Raw genomic sequence first — 15,357 nt, forward strand, 5'->3', positions numbered from 1 at the left:
GGCACGTTGCCTTGTAAAAGAATCTGTGGCCTTCTACAGCAGGCCTGGGTGATGGGGGGGCAGGGGTGCTGCGGAGAGAGACGGACCAGGGGGACGGAGCTTAGTGATGGGCGTTCGCCCTGATCAGTCACGTTGATCACATCCTGGCCCTGCCGCTGTCCCAGGGCCTCCTCATGGGAGCAGATCCCCCCACAGGCAAGATGAAAAGTTTAGATTCAGCTTCTTAGCTGCCCTCAAAATCAACCTACTCCCACTCTGCAGAAGGGGGGGGTGAGGGGGTGCGTCTGCCACCTGCTGGCCACACAAGATACTGCAGCCTGAATTTAACCAGCAGCCCCAGGCCTGTCCTGCTAAAGACAGTGTGTGGGCGCTGCAGGGGGGCAGGGCAGCATGCAGCACCCTCTGCCAAAAGCCCTCAGGTTGCCACCCTGTCCAGCTGTGCACAATGGCTCCCTTCAGGCTCCAAATCAGCCATCAATTGCCATTAAACAGGCATTCAGGGTAGAGGCCCAGAGGGCATTCGTGCCAAGATCCCACCGATGTTCTGTGAAATAGGGACGCCTAGCACTCAAGTCCCTTCAAAAATCCCAACCCACTCCGCTGAGAACCGCGAGAGCGTACGACTGCACCCGCCTGCCGGTGGCCGTGCTGCGGGAGATACGAGCGCCGTGGGAAAGCAGAGATCACTGAAGAGTCGCTTGGCAAACGCAGACCCGGAATGTCAGCCGCAGCCTCAAACTCGACGGGCCTGGGCGTTATTCGAATGGGACAGGCAGAGCAGAGGAGGGAGAAAAGATACGCAAGGAGAAATTCTATCCACCCAGCCTCCTGCTTCAGGGCAGAAGCCAAGCAGCAGATTGGGGGTGGCGGTGGGGGAGAGGCTTGCACCAGCAAGTGCATTACCAAGGATTTTCCCAAACCCTGGGGCCATTGCCTGATGCATGTGGGCTCAGGCAGTATTTAAAGTGCTCTGGGGAAAAAGTGAGGTTGTGTGTGTGTGTGTGTGTGTGTGTGGATCTATCATAATCTAATCGCAGCAGCTTTAGAAGACAGTGCTTAAAGTACACCCTGCTGAGACCTGGCTTGGCACCCCCTTCTACCTCTCCCCCAGCACTGTGCTAGGGGCTCACTCCCTGGAGTTGCAGAGAGGTGGGAGCGTCTCCAGGAGCAGAGAATCTGGGCTGCAAATGAGCAATTGGGATTGTTCCAGGGGGGCTGTTTCCTCTTTTCCTACTGGAGCAGAGAAGGATTTCCCTCTTCTGGGGTTGAGTGGGGGAAGAGGACCTGAGGGAGACAGTAAAGTGGTAGCACAGGGGATCACATCTGTATACAAAGGCACTTAAGGGTCCTTTTTGCAAGGGAACAGCAGTGTTGCAGCTGGAAGGAGACTATACACCCTTCGTTCCAGGGAGGCCTGGATTCTGGCTGCCTCTTATGGGCTGGGCCCCCACCTTTGCTCCCCTCTAGTCCAGTCCAATCCTTCCCACTCCGGCCGGAGCTACGTCCCCCCTCTCCGTCCCTAGCTCTGCTTGGCTTTTAGCCCACTGCAGCCTGGTGCAGAGAGAGTGATGCAACATTGCCCCCTCATGGCAGACTGGAGCCTATGGCAGTAGCTACTGCTCTTCCCCCAGGGAGGAGTTGGGGTTATTTTCCCAACACGTGAAGAAGGTTTTTTCCCAGCCAAGTGGGCAGCCTGCTTGGAACAGACACCTGGATAAACAGGATCCCAAGCCAGACGAGGCAGCTCACACACTTCCTGCAAACCCAGCGTTGATGCAGCCTGTTCCAGCAGCGCACAGGGGGACACACAGGCTGCTGCTTTGAGGGGATCTGTGTAGGTCGAGCGGCCTCCATGCCCTTTCCGGCTGCCTCTCTCCACCACATCCTACACATGGCACAAGCTTCCTCTCCTGTTCCAACCTACCTGAAAACCACTCAGCGCAGGGTACTGCCAGCCTGGCTCTGCTGCCAAACTCTTGCCCCACCCAGGCACCCGCAAGTCGGGCATCAGGCTGACGTTTAAACACCGAACCTTTAATCAGTGCTACCACCCCCTCCTCTTTAAAAGAGGCACGACCTGTACTGGCAGAGAAGGAATTGCTCCTGTCCCCACATTCGCCTGCAATGTTGCATAGACATAAGAACAGCCAGACTGGGTCAGACCAAAGATCCATCAAGCCCAGTATCCTGTCCTCTGACAGTGGCCAGTGCCACGTGCCCCAGAGGGAAGGAACAGAACAGGTGATCATCAAGTGATCCATCCGCTGTCGCTCATTCCCAGCTTCTGGCAAACAGAGGCTAGGGACACCATCCCTGCCCAACCTGGCTAATAGCCATGGATGGAACTATCCTCCATGAATCTATCTAGCTCCCTTTTGAACCGCTTTCCTTCAAGATGTTAAGACGACATATTAACACGTATCCCATCCATGTGCACACACGCTCCTGTCAGAGAACCATAGAACTGGAAGGGACCTGGGGAGATCATTTAGTCCAGTCGCCTGCATCCCCCTATATCTGCCCCCTCCATCTCGATCTCCATCCTCACTCAGTGCCCTGTATGTTAGGCATCTCCCCCAGACAAGTGCACAGGGCTTGTACTCCTCAAGTCTCTCTCACACACCCCTGACCATCCCACTTTGCCTCCAGTTCACTAGAGGCCATCGGAAAGTGTCCCACTTAAACACTGTGCAGCACATTAGGAAAACGACATCACTCTTTTATTAAATATAAAAAGTCAGCAACATGCTGTACGTCACTTCGAAGGCCGGTGCCTACGTTTGTTTGCACAGACAACAGAGGAAGGCTCCTGCAGGGAGCTTTTTGAGACATTTACATTGAAAAAACAAGCCCACAAAGCCCCTCCAATGACTTCATTTTTAAAGAAGGTGCATTCATGCAGGGGAGAAAGTAGTTGAAGTCAGAGCCAGTCTGAAAGCGGGGACAGCTGGTTAGAAGTATTAGCACCTTATATATATCTGTTTTCCCAAGTAGTTATTCCGTCCCCTCCTCGCCCCCCCAAAAATCTGTAAAAATGGGGAAACAGAAACACCTAGAGAGGATCAGACCCACAAACAGAACTCTAGAGTCAGGCTTCCCGCTTTAGACAGCGCAGCTTCTTGTAGGGAGGCCAACCCCTAATGAAGTCGATGAGAGGGAAAAAGACAGAACCTCGATTTCAGATGTCTGAGTGTAACTTGGAAGAGAGACCCCTGCCTCCCCCACGGGATCAGAACTGACTTCCCAGCTATATTCCCAGCAGCCCCATTCGACTGGGCCCTCTGCCCCACATTTCAGAGGGGCCGGCCTATCTCCTCACGAGCTCAGTAACGCAGGCCACTTGGAGACCCCAGAAACGGATCGCGCTACGGGAACCCCCCTGCTTTCCATGAGTCGCGATGCAACAGCGGCGAGACTCACGGGAGACTACTTGACCCCGTGGCAAAGATCCCCAAAGGGGCAGGGCGGATTAGTTTCGCGGTGTCGACTCGGTGGGCCGAAATGAAACAAGTCACCTCCAGCGGGCCCTTGCGGTTCAAAGTACAGCAAAAATACATTACATCAACCAGGGCTGCCAAGCGATTAAAAAATGAATCACGATGAATCATGCTGGTAAACAATACTAGAATACTATTTATATCCTTGTTTTAGGATCTTTGTAATAAAAGTGAGCCCTGTCCATTTTGTCTTCTGTGTTGTAATTGAAATCAATATATTTTAAAAAGTAGACAAACATCCAAAATATTTAATAAATTTCAACTGGTATTCTAGTGTTTAACAGTGCGATTAAACCTGCCATTCATTTTTTAAAATCACGATTAATTTTTTGGAGTTAATTGCGTGAGTTAACGGCGATTAAAATCAACTGCCCTAAAATAAACACAACAGAAATATGTTCTTCTCCATTCTGGCTCCCCGAATCCTGCTCCAACAGGCTCAGTTTGCAGTTTCAAGCACAAATTCTCCCTTCCCCTCCCTACTAGGGACCTCATCTATGCAGCCACATCACTGGGGAGATGGAAGAGTTTGCCACCGGAAATCTGCTGGCAGTTTTGTCCATGGTATGAGACTCCAGCTCGCTGTGCCGTAACCCAGCCGGAGCCGATGCAGCTGAGAGTTGGAGGTCAGTAAAATAAGCAGATTCTTGGCAGAGGCATAACTGGAGCAGATAAAAGGACCTATCTGAGTCACTTTTAGTGATCAGAAGAGCTCAGGTTATGGCTGCTGCGGGGACTGATCCCAGCAACCACGGTTCTAGACAACTGGAGCGCAGAAACTTCAGTCAACGTCTCCTACGCAGAAGGTGCCGCTCACTCAGGCAAAGGGTCAGCGCAAGCTGCTCGCAGCACTGATGTCCTCGAGCGCGTAACAGCTGGGACGTAAGTGGCTTGTGCTGCAACGGGATGAATTTTATTCAGACATTGAAGTGTAAGAGCCCTAGCAAAGTTGTATCCTTCCATTACGACTTGCCTGGTAATACTGTCGCTGGTTAAACCTTCAGGAGAAACAAGAGGAGGCAGGATCAAGCAATGGACACGTAGGTTGGCTATGTTCTCAGAGTTTGACCTGGAATACGGGGGCTCCTTACTCCCAGTCCAGGAGCGTAGGGTGTCCCATTGCCTGGTGGGTAAATACGATGCATTAGGTAGTACTTAGGTACCTGGATTTTCAAGTGCCTCCAACTTTCAGAAGGTGAGAGCTCAGCACTCTCTAACAAGGAGGCCCCTTTAACAGGGGACTCTAGTTGGGCCAATAAGATCATTGCTCCCTTCCAAAAAATCTGGGTCTGGAGTTTAGCAGCTCAGACCTGGAGCAATGTTCTTCCCACCACATCTGCAAAGCAGGACGTAGGTGTGCGAACGCACAATGCACTATGTGAGGCATGTAAATCAGGAGCAGAGACTGCGGAGAGCTGGAGACCAAGCGACCGCTAACTCGCAGGGCCAGCCACGGCGTCGATGGCAGTTTCCTCTTCAGCCGGACTATCCACAACCTCATCCGAGCCCAACTCCACGCTAGCCAGTGAGACCCGATCCTGGCTGGGCTCGGCTGCTCCCGGTTTCCCCAGCACATTCCTGAGCTGTATCCAGAAGAAAGGCTGCCGGCTGGCCTCTGAAGGCCATTCCAGGTAGGTTTTGGTGCTCAGCATCTTCCGGAGCTTGCAGAACTTGTTGGGTAGGCTCTGGGGATCGATGGCCTCCTTCACCACGAGGATGACATCCTCGTAGCCCAGCCCAACGGCCCGCTGGTGGGCGAAGTAGAGCTCGTAGTTGCACCACTCGCTGTTGACGAAGTTGCGGGAGAGGACGAAGATGACCTTGTAGCTGTTCTCGATGTTGTCGATGATGTTGTCGATGATCCACTTGCCTGGCGTGAAGTCCCTCTCGTGGATGCAGATGCGGTAGGGGGGGCTGGAGCTCTCCAGCCGCCGGAGCAGCTCCTGCCTCACCCAGTCAGCGTCTGAGCAGCTGTAGGAGATGAAGGCATGGTAGGTGTAGGCCCGAGCGGGGTGAGCATGGCGGGCGCGGTACTTCGACCGGACGATGCGGTAGGTGGCCTGCAGATACCACAACACGTCGAACCTCCAGCACAGCACCACGGCTGCAATGATCACAGCGGCCGTGACTGAGACAGAGATGGCCACCACCACCCTCACGTCGCACTCTGTCAGCCCCGGGGTGTAGGCAGCCACACCCATGTCCAGCAGGGACTCAGGGTGGTAGCACGTCCAGTCCCTGGGCCAGTCCAGCAGGATTAGCTTACCCCTCCTCCAGGTCTCCTGCAGGAAGCCGTAGAGGTCGCAGGTGCAGTGGTAGGGGTTGTTCCCGGCCTTGAGGCTGGTCAGCTCTGGCATGTTGACAAAGGAGCCCTCGCTGATGACACCAAAGGAGTTGCCATCCATGGCCAGTATTCGCAGGCTGGGGCATCTCCACTCTGAGGGAATGAACTTTATCTTGTTCCCACTAAGCTTCAGCTCCTGGAGGTCTTGGCAGCGGACAAAGTAGCTCATCTCCAGCCGGTCCAGCTCAGAGTAGGAGAGGTCCAGGTAGTGAAGGGTGATGGGCAGGCACTTGAAGATCTCCATGGTAACAGTGTTGTGATCCAGGGCCAGCCAGACTAGGCTGGGATTCCACTGGCACCCCATCTCCTTCAGGCCCCCAATGTGGTTGTGGCTAGCGTTGATATGGGTCAGGCGAGGCCAACTGACTGTGAACTTAGCCACTATGCCCAGGCTGGTCAGCTCGTTTTTGGCCACGAGGAACCGCTCCAGTTTGGGCATGACGCCCTGGTAGTTGCAGCCCTGGTTGTAGATGTAGGCGTCCTTCAGCCGGTTGTTGGAGACATCCAGGGTCACCACGTTGTGCATCTCGTCCCAGGTGTCGCAAGGCACGAAATTGAAGTTGACGTTGAGAATGGAGATGTTGGTCACACCGCTGAACCAGGTGAAGGTCCAGTCGAAACGCAGGATGTCGGGGTTGCTGATGTCCTGCAGCAACAAGCTGTCCAGGGTCAGGTTGGCGATGCCCGCTTCCGAGCGGTTCCACTGGGAAGAGCGGGCGAAGTCAATGGCCATCAGGGAGAGGTCGCGGATGCGGGACTTCTGGATGTTCAGCAGGGCCAGGCGTAGCAGGTTCTCATTGAACTTCCCCCGGTAGAAGACCAGCTTGCTGGCTTGCACCTCAGCCAAGCCAGAGAAGACATCTGCGGACTCAGTGTAGTAGGTGAACTCAAAGAGGTTGCGGAAGCGGAGATACTGCAGTGGCTTACCCCTCAGGTCCCGTAGAATCATGGGCAAGGCCTTGGGATTCTTGTCCAGGGCCATGTCACACCACAGGGCTGTGGTGTTGAGCACTGAGAATGCCCCTTTTTGATACTCCAGTAGGCTGGACGCCGTCTTCAGGGCAAACTTCTGCAAGGCTATATCCTTCAGCGGGAGGAAGTCCCGCTTGCCAACCGTCTGGATCAGAGACCCCCCCATGGAGAACTCCTGCAGGTTCCTCAGAGTGCTGAAGACCTCGTCCAGAGTTGAGCGGAGGTACAAGTTATTGGACATCTCCAGCCGCCTCAGTTTCCTCAGAGGCTTCAGGGCTGGCGAGGGGATCCGGTGCAGGGAGTTGTTGAATAGGCTGAGTTCCTCCAGCAGGACGTTGGAGGCGAAGGCATCTGCCGCGATGTGCGAGATGTTGTTGTAGCCCAGATCCAAGCTCTGCAGCTGGATCAGCGCTGAGAAGTCCCCTGAGGTGATCTCTTTGAGCCTGTTATACGAGAGATCCAGTCTGAGCAGGGTGTGGGGAAGGTGCTGGGGAACGCGGTTCAGGTTCTGACCTTTACAGGTGGCGATTTTGTTGTCGGTGGTGACAAGACATGGGTCGTCCCCCTCTGTCAGTCCCACGATCACCACGCACAAAGCTATGCATATCCCAGCCAGTGGGCGCATGGTCTTCTCTTCACATCTTTGTTCACCTGAAAGATCGAGAGAGAGTAGGACGTCCTGTGAAATGCCCTCGAACGTTACTTTCAGAGACCTGTCCACACTCTAACATTAACCTATAGAGCAGAGACCTCTACTGCCCCACGGTACAGTTGTTCAACCGGCTGAGGCAAATGCTGCACCACGGAATTACCGATGGTACACTTTGTGGATTGGACATGTACAGCAGCACTACCCCAAGCCCATTGAGACATCCAGTCCAGCATCCTGGAACAAACCATCCGCCTGTAGTCCCGCCCCCCCCCGGACCTCACCCCCAATCCACCTGCCCTACCAGATTCAGCTGTTAACCCACTTTATTCCCTCTCCCTCCTTCCTGCCATGCAGGACAAGCCAACGGTACCTCTACCCCCATCTCTCTGCTGCCTCAGAGACAGGTCCATCTAGTTCAATATCCCACACCGCCTACCATTCTCAATTAGGGCACCGTGATCCTGGCCAGAGGTTAGACATTGGCCACTCCCGTGTGACACTTCACTTCCCACAATCCCATGGGGCCAGTGATCATGTTCACACAGGCACACACACACAGGCTCCACAACGGGAGAGAATGCCACTTACAGAGCAAGAGGCGCTGCCCTTTAGGTGACAGATGCGGAGCTGAGCACAGCACTGAAGGAGGCAGCTGTCCCTTCCATGACAGCCCCAGACAGTCCTAGATCAAGAGAGAAACAGCATTTTACTGGACGCAAGTAGCAACACAAGATGAATCAACTGGGCTCACCAGCCACCCATGCTACACACACGTTGGGGAGACACACTGGTTCAGACTTGCTTCCCAAACCAACCCCTACTCCCATCTTCTGTGCAAAGCTAGAGGAAAATGGCAGCCAGAGGGAGACTTCGAGAAAGTACAGACGGGAGGAAGATAAATCTCAAGGAAGTCAGGTCAATACCCAGATACTCGCGATGGAAAATGCTGCCGCCGGTGTTCTGTGTCCCCGCCACTCAGTCACATGGGAAGAGGCAACTCCAGAAAGAAAGGCCTGGCTTCTCCATCACTCGGGACGCGTCTTCACTGCAACAGATAACATGAATTAGTCCACTTGATCTACCCTAGCTCAGGGCAGAATGCTTCCTATCCGAGCTAAACGACAAATCCTACATCTGGGCAGGGGTTAGGGTCCCCTCTAACCCCATGGCTCTCCAGTTCTACAACTCAAGCTGCCACAACCCCCCTGCATTCGTCACTTGAGCACCAACCTCCTTGCTCCTCCCACGCCAGCCCATGGGCCGCCTCGCTCAAATCTAACACACCTCCTTACAACTCAAGTGAGTGATTTGTGTGTGGATGGGAGTCGGGTTAGGGCAAACCTCCAGTAATAGCTCAAAGTGACAACGCATTGCAGACAAACCCTTGGCGTCTTTACAGCGAGACGGGATGTCTCTAGGAGACCCGCACAAGTGGATCCAGAAGTTGCGGTGTTTGATTGGAACAGGTTGATGTGTTTCATTCAAGACTTGTTTTGGTAAAAGCGATGGGAAACTGAGCAGACAACACTTACCCTCCCCCGCCCTCACACCCCTGATCTTGAAAACTTCATTTTGACCAAAAACTTGGCTATTTTTTTTTTGTAATTAAAACCCAAAATTGGGTCAAGAAGAACTGACTGAAAACAACGTTAAACATTTCTTGACCATCTGCAGGTTCAAAAATCACAGGTGAGATTTTCTGGTCTGCGCTATGCTACAGAACCATATACCGATCCTCTCTGGCCTTGAAATCCAGCTGCCCTGTCTGCTTTTACAAGTCTGGAGAGGGCGTTCACCTTAGGGTTTCTATTGCAACTTCCTTCCCGGAGGATGGCAAGTTGTAAGCACTCCCAGAGAGCCCAGCAAACTGACGCATTAACTAGAACTGATTCCTGAATAACTCCACGCACTGATTCTTCTTCCAGAATAAGTGTTTTGTCCCTGTTTAGCTTAACCTCTGCGTTTAGCTACACAGGAACAAGGCACTCTTGTTCTGGAATAGGAGGATCCAGCACCTGGCACTCTTCAGGAACAGCTGTATCATGTGCAAGCTCTTAAACCACCACTGAAATGCAGCCATCTCTGGAGTAGAACAAGAAGGGGGGTGGGGGGAAACAGCTATAGAAATATCCTGTGTAATTGTCCAAGCTTGCCCTTCTCCTGTATCCCTCACCTGCCCTGCTGTTTGTTCTACACTTGGTACATGTTTCTAGAACGGGGGTGGGCAAACTACGGCCCAGGGGCCGCATCCTGCCCTCCAGATGTTTTAATCTGGCCCTCAAGCTCCTGCTGGGGAGCAGGGTCAGGACCTTGCCCCACTCCCCACATGCTGTGGCTCCATGCAGCTCCCTGAAGCAGCAGCATGTTCCCCCTCTGGCTCCTATGCATAGGGGCAGCCTGAGGACTCCGCATGCTGCCCTCAAGCCAAGCGCCACCCTCACAGCTCCCATTGGCTGGCAACCACAGCCAGTGGGAGCTGTGGGGGCGGTGCCTGCAGACAGGGCAGTGCGCAGACCCGCCTGGCCGCGCCTCTGCATAGGAGCTGGAGAGGGGGACATGCCAGTGCTTCCGGGAGCTGCTTGAGATAAGCACCACCTGGAGCCTGCACCCTGACCCCAGCCTGTGCCCCAACCCCCTGCCCCAGCCCTGATCCCCCTCCCGCCCTCTGAACCCCTCAGTCCCAGCCTGGAGCACCCTCCTACACCTCCAACCTCTCATCCTCAGCCCCACCCCAGAGCCTGTATCCCCAGCCAGAGCCCTCACCACCTCCCGCACCCCAACCCCCAATTTCGTGAGCATTCATGGCCTGCCATACAATTTCCATACCCAGATGTGGCCCTCGGGCCAAAAGGTTTGCAAACCCGTTTTAGAGGGTAAGCAGTTTGGGGGCAGGGATGAGCCACGTGCTAGCTACTGCACTGGGGTCCCTCCCAAAATTCTGATAGCATCCCAACGCCTCTAGTCACAATATCACGTAGCTTTACTTCAACTTCAGTTTCGTTTCTTTAGATTGCAACACCCATTCACGCCATCATAGTAAATTATGCTGGGCAGTGACATGGGGGCGGTATCTTACAATGCTGCCATAAAAAACTCGGAACAAGTGGTAATGTCTGTCATCATGTCTAGTTTCACAATAGTTCAGAAGGCTCTGGCTAAAATCCAACATCAGTAACTCTAGTAGGCCCATAAATCTTTCTGGAGTCCTCGGCAACGAAAGCCACTAGACACGATTATGTTATGAATAAAAAAATGCCAGGAAAGCATTCACTTCCATCAGATTCGACTTTCACACCTAAAACCCTATGTTACCTTTCTAAAACTAGTCCCTCCCCCATGTGACTTTTTTTTTTAAAAAAAAAATCAAACCAAAAACATCAGCCGTGCCCGCATAAAGCAGAAATATTGCTAAAGCTATTTAGTCAAAAACCCAGTTTCTGGAGGCAGGAGGGGGAAAATGTTCTTAGCACCAATATTTCTATATCACAAGTGTTAGGTGATCAGGAGATTTTTCACCCCAGCTCTCAAGTCACGTAGATACAATTTTTGTCGATTAGATCATTGCACGACAGTTGAGGATTCTAGTAAACATGCATAATTTGTCTAGAGAGGTCCTCTAATAGGGAACGCAATTTCAGTTGCCAGCTACCTGAAAGCGAACATCATGGTTTCAGAGGACCCGAGACTGGTACACCAGGGGAGACAGGAAAGGAAACAGGCTGAACATCAGATGAAAATAGCATGAGGCTGCAGGACAGTCTTCGCTAGACTGGAGGCAGGAGAGCCCACTGCACTGGGGGTCAGGAGTAGGGTGACCAGATGTCCCGATTTTATAGGGCCAGTCCCAATATTTGGGGCTTTTTTTTATATGGGCTCCTATTTACCCCCACCCCACATCCCGATTTTTCACACTTGCTGTCTGGTCACCCTAGTCAGGAAACAGGCTTCTATTCCCAGATCCGACATCTGGGGCAAGTCACTTCCTCTGCGCCTCAGTTTCCCCATCTCAGCACTCACCTGTGCAAAGCGCTTCGTGGTCTCCAGAGAAAAGTCTGGGGGGTTTTCTTACATAGTTCACTCTTAGAAAGGTGCTGCAGGCAGGGATCTTCTATTGGCAGGGAACTGGCCAGAACAATCCCCGCCCCGCTTGCCCGGTTTTCAAGGCACCTTTATCTCCTGGAGTCAGGATCCAGTGGGACCAGCATGCCAATTCGGCGTGGGAACAGTCACTGGCATGTAAACGCTTCCCCCGCCCCACTTCATCTCCAGCGGCTGGGGCTCGGGGCGCATACGCCAGCTCCTCCTTCAGCAACTCCAGGGCGCTCCCAACCGCCCCCCGATGAGCCCTATTGCGAGTCCCACACTGAGCCCAGAATCCGTCCAGGGAGGTGGTCCAGAAACCCCACCGCAGCTTAAACCCGGGTGGCTGCAGCGGGCAGGGCGAAGGGCCGCATCTGGCAGGTCCCCCCCGGTCCTAGGTGATCACACGGGGCTGGGGGGACTTGACTTGGGTCCTTCTTTGGGTACTTTCCTGTAGCCCCCCCCCATGCAACCCGGGGGGCTTGGCAGGTCTATCTCACCCCTTGGCTAGGTCCCGGAGGGCCACCAGCCGGGGCTCCCTTCTGGCCCCGCCGCGCCACTCATGCTACTCGGCCCATCCCTCGGAGCAACTGAGCTGGCTCGTACACGAGGAAGATTTCCAGGCTGGGGCGTCAACTCCCTCTTAAAGAGACAGCGCGCCTCGAGGATTTATTTTCTCTTCTCTTCTCCTAGACACCCCAAAACCAAACCGGGAATTAACTAACCACCCTGGCTGCAAACCGGGGTGATATTTCTCTGCTTCACAGGGGGCTGCAAGGCTCAGCGCATTCTTGTCTGGGTGGCACTTTCAGAGCCACCCATAAAAGCACCAAGAACCTATCAGGTTAGTGTTCTGGGGTGTGGTAGCTCCTAGGGGCCCTAGTCGTGGGATCAGGCTCCACTGTGCTCGGAGCTGTACAGAGAGAGGAGTCCTGAGGAGCTCGGGATGGAAATAGGGAGGCCAGAGAGGAACAGGCACAGAGAGGGGAGGTGCCCAGCTGAACAGAACTCAGCTCTCCTGTGTCCCAGCTCAGTGCACTAGCTACTAGGCTGTTCTACCCAATGGTCATTTCCCTTCCCCACTTACAAGAGAGAGATTAGGGTGTATTTCTGGCCCACTAATTCACTGGATTAATGGCCCAGTATCCCATCTCTCCAGCGCTGGCTGCTTCGAAAGAAGGAGGAAGATCCCCAAGACAGGCTCACCTGCCCCCCAGGGAAGTTTATTCCTGGCTCCCTTCCAGTTAGTGGTTAGCTTGTGCCTGGGAGCATAGGGGCGGGGGTTGCAGCTGGCACAGTGCAACTGACCCCTTTCAGGGGAGATGGACCCAGACCAAGTGAGGCCGGCCCATGAGGCTGGAGTGGCATCGATCCTTTCGTGAGCAGGTGAGCCAGGCCTGCAGCTCACAGTAAGTTTTATTAAAAAGGGCATCCCTCTAATGATGTGGGGGGGTTATATATATAATCCTTTAAAATCTCCTAAAGTCCTGACCTGAACCATATCCTGCAGCAGGGTGTTCCACAGATTAATCATGCACTGTGCATACTAATTCCTTTTCATCCAGAGCCCTCGGTAAAACACTCTGGGCTCTACTGCTGGAGAAGGTGATGTTAAGAGCTGGGTGTTATGACTTCGCTTGTGAGCTCCCTGGAGCAGGTTATGTCTCTTTGCTCTCTGTTTGCACAGCACCTGGCACTAAGGGGCATGGTCCGTGACACCACCACAATCTAAATTAAAAACCCCTGGGTAAATTGTTCCTCTGGCCAATTACACTCACTGTTGAAGATCTGCATGGCGAATGGGCAGTGAGCTCAGGGTTAAGAGGCTGCAAAATTTACACTCCACACTGAGAGCCATAAAGAACTGCTTACTCAGGGTACCACTGAGATCCCAGGACTGGACAGAAACCATAACAGCCATAGGGATTTAGCAGGAAGCTGTCTCCACTCCCAAGAGGAACAAACAAATTAATTCATTACCAGAACCGAGACTGCCAAGCAGCAGCCAATAGCTGCTGTCAAAAAACTATGTAAGCAGTGAATGCCAGTTGGATTCACTCCTGGCCCTCTCTGGGTATAAGTTCCTGACATTCCTTACCTGCATGGTGGCGTGACAGAGCACGATGCCCAGTGCCCAACCCTTCGTTAGACCAACTGTTTCAGCTTGCACAGACCAAGGTCTTGGGTCTGCCAGTTGGAGCCCCCTGTCTCTTGTTTAACTGGGCGTCCGCTAGCCTGCTGCAAAGTATATGCTTTTCTGAACCCTTCTTGCTGTAAAAGACATCCTGGGAAGCTGGGCCTGCCAGCCCCAAATCCACCACACCTCAGCCACAGCTGCTTAGCACTCACAGTTAACATAGTCCTTTAGCTTGGGCTGGTAGGGCTTGATTTTTGAGGGCATTTAGGCACCTAATGCTGCAGATGGGCACCTAACTCCCACTGAAATATATATGCCATCATGTGGCAGCAATGCCCCTCTGCCATGTACATTGGCCAAACCGGACAGTCTCTGCGCAAAAGAATAAATGAACACAAATCTGACATCAGGAATCATAACATTCAGAAACCAGTGGGAGAACACTTCAACCTCTCTAACCACTCAGTGACAGACTTGAAGGTGGCAGTTTTGCAACAAAAAAACTTCAAAAACAGATTCTAAAGAGAGACTGCTGAACTCGAATTAATATGCAAATTAGACACAATTAACTCAGGCTTAAACAGAGACTGAGAATGGCTGGGTCATTACACTAATTGAATCTATTTCCCCATGTTAAGTTCTCCTCACACCTTCTATGGGTCGTCTCGATTATCACTTCAAAGGTTTTTTTTCTCCTGCTGACGATAGCTCATCTCAGGTGATTGGCCTCTTACAGCTGGTAGGGCTACTTCCACCTTTTCATGTTCTCTGTATGTATAAATATCTCCTGTCTGTATGTTCCATTCTATGCATCTGAAGAAGTGAGCTGTAGCCCATGAAAGCTCATGCTGAAATAAATGTGTTAGGCCATGGCTACACTTACATTTTTGCAGCGCTGGTAGTTACAGCTGTGGTCGTACAGCTGCGTAGGGCCAGCGCTGCAGTGTGTCCACACTGACAGCAACCAGCGCTGCAGTTGGTCCACACTTGAGCATTTTGCAGCGCTGTTGGTAGTTGCCTGCATTGTGGGCAGCCAGTCATCCCACAAAGCACTCGTCCCATTTTTGGCCAAGTGGGTTGATGGAAGGGCGGCTCAAACGTGCGGGGTCATATCCGCTTCTTGTATCCAACGACCCGTGCTGCATGCTTCCGCTTTTTGAAGTGTTGGTGCACCATTGTGAGTATGCCGCGTGATTTCCAGTGGAAATGAGGCCTGACGCTGCGACTTTGCTAGATGAAGTGCCTAACATCACGTCTGGCCGTTTGAGCCTAAGATTCCTTTGCTCAAGTGACAGTGAGGAGAGCTTCAGATGATGAAATAATTCAGCTGACGCGCCTGCACTAATTGCTTAGTTGCGTAACGGAAGTAGTCAGCACCTAACAGATCACGCCTTGGATTGGGCAAACATAGATATGAGCTGAGACCTCAACGTGCAACACATCGTAAGCCCCTGACTCGACAAGTACTGGATGTGGGATCGATTGCAATCGTTGCGAGCTGCAGAACATTTAGGATGAGGAAAAGCCACATTTCAGGACTCTAAGGGACTGTGGCTGAGTCTTCGCCCCACCACTGCAGACACGAACGAGATGTGAGAGCTGCCCTGTCAGTGGACGAAGGTGCGTGGCTTATTGAAGTCTGGAATACTGGCAACACCAGAACAGCTTACCGAAT

At 52.9% G+C, this 15,357-nt stretch overlaps 1 protein-coding gene across 1 annotated transcript; it reads right to left on the reverse strand.

Moving 5' to 3' along the window:
- Positions 1-2,702: 2,702 nt before the first annotated feature.
- Positions 2,703-8,483, reverse strand: LOC116831845 (toll-like receptor 2). Its single transcript, XM_032792167.2, has 3 exons — positions 8,389-8,483; positions 8,054-8,147; positions 2,703-7,464 (listed from the first exon to the last, which is right to left on the reverse strand). Exon 3 carries the CDS (start codon positions 7,436-7,438, stop codon positions 4,931-4,933), a length of 2,508 nt encoding a protein of 835 aa, XP_032648058.1. The 5' UTR covers positions 7,439-7,464; positions 8,054-8,147; positions 8,389-8,483; the 3' UTR covers positions 2,703-4,930.
- Positions 8,484-15,357: the final 6,874 nt, after the last annotated feature.

The sequence above is a fragment of the Chelonoidis abingdonii genome, chromosome 11 (genome assembly GCF_003597395.2).
Source record: "Chelonoidis abingdonii isolate Lonesome George chromosome 11, CheloAbing_2.0, whole genome shotgun sequence".
NCBI lineage: Eukaryota > Metazoa > Chordata > Testudines > Testudinidae > Chelonoidis > Chelonoidis abingdonii.

Excerpts from the sequence above, each read along its gene's own strand:
- LOC116831845 (XM_032792167.2), bottom strand. The coding sequence starts at position 7,438 with ATGCGCCCACTGGCTGGGATATGCATAGCTTTGTGCGTGGTGATCGTG.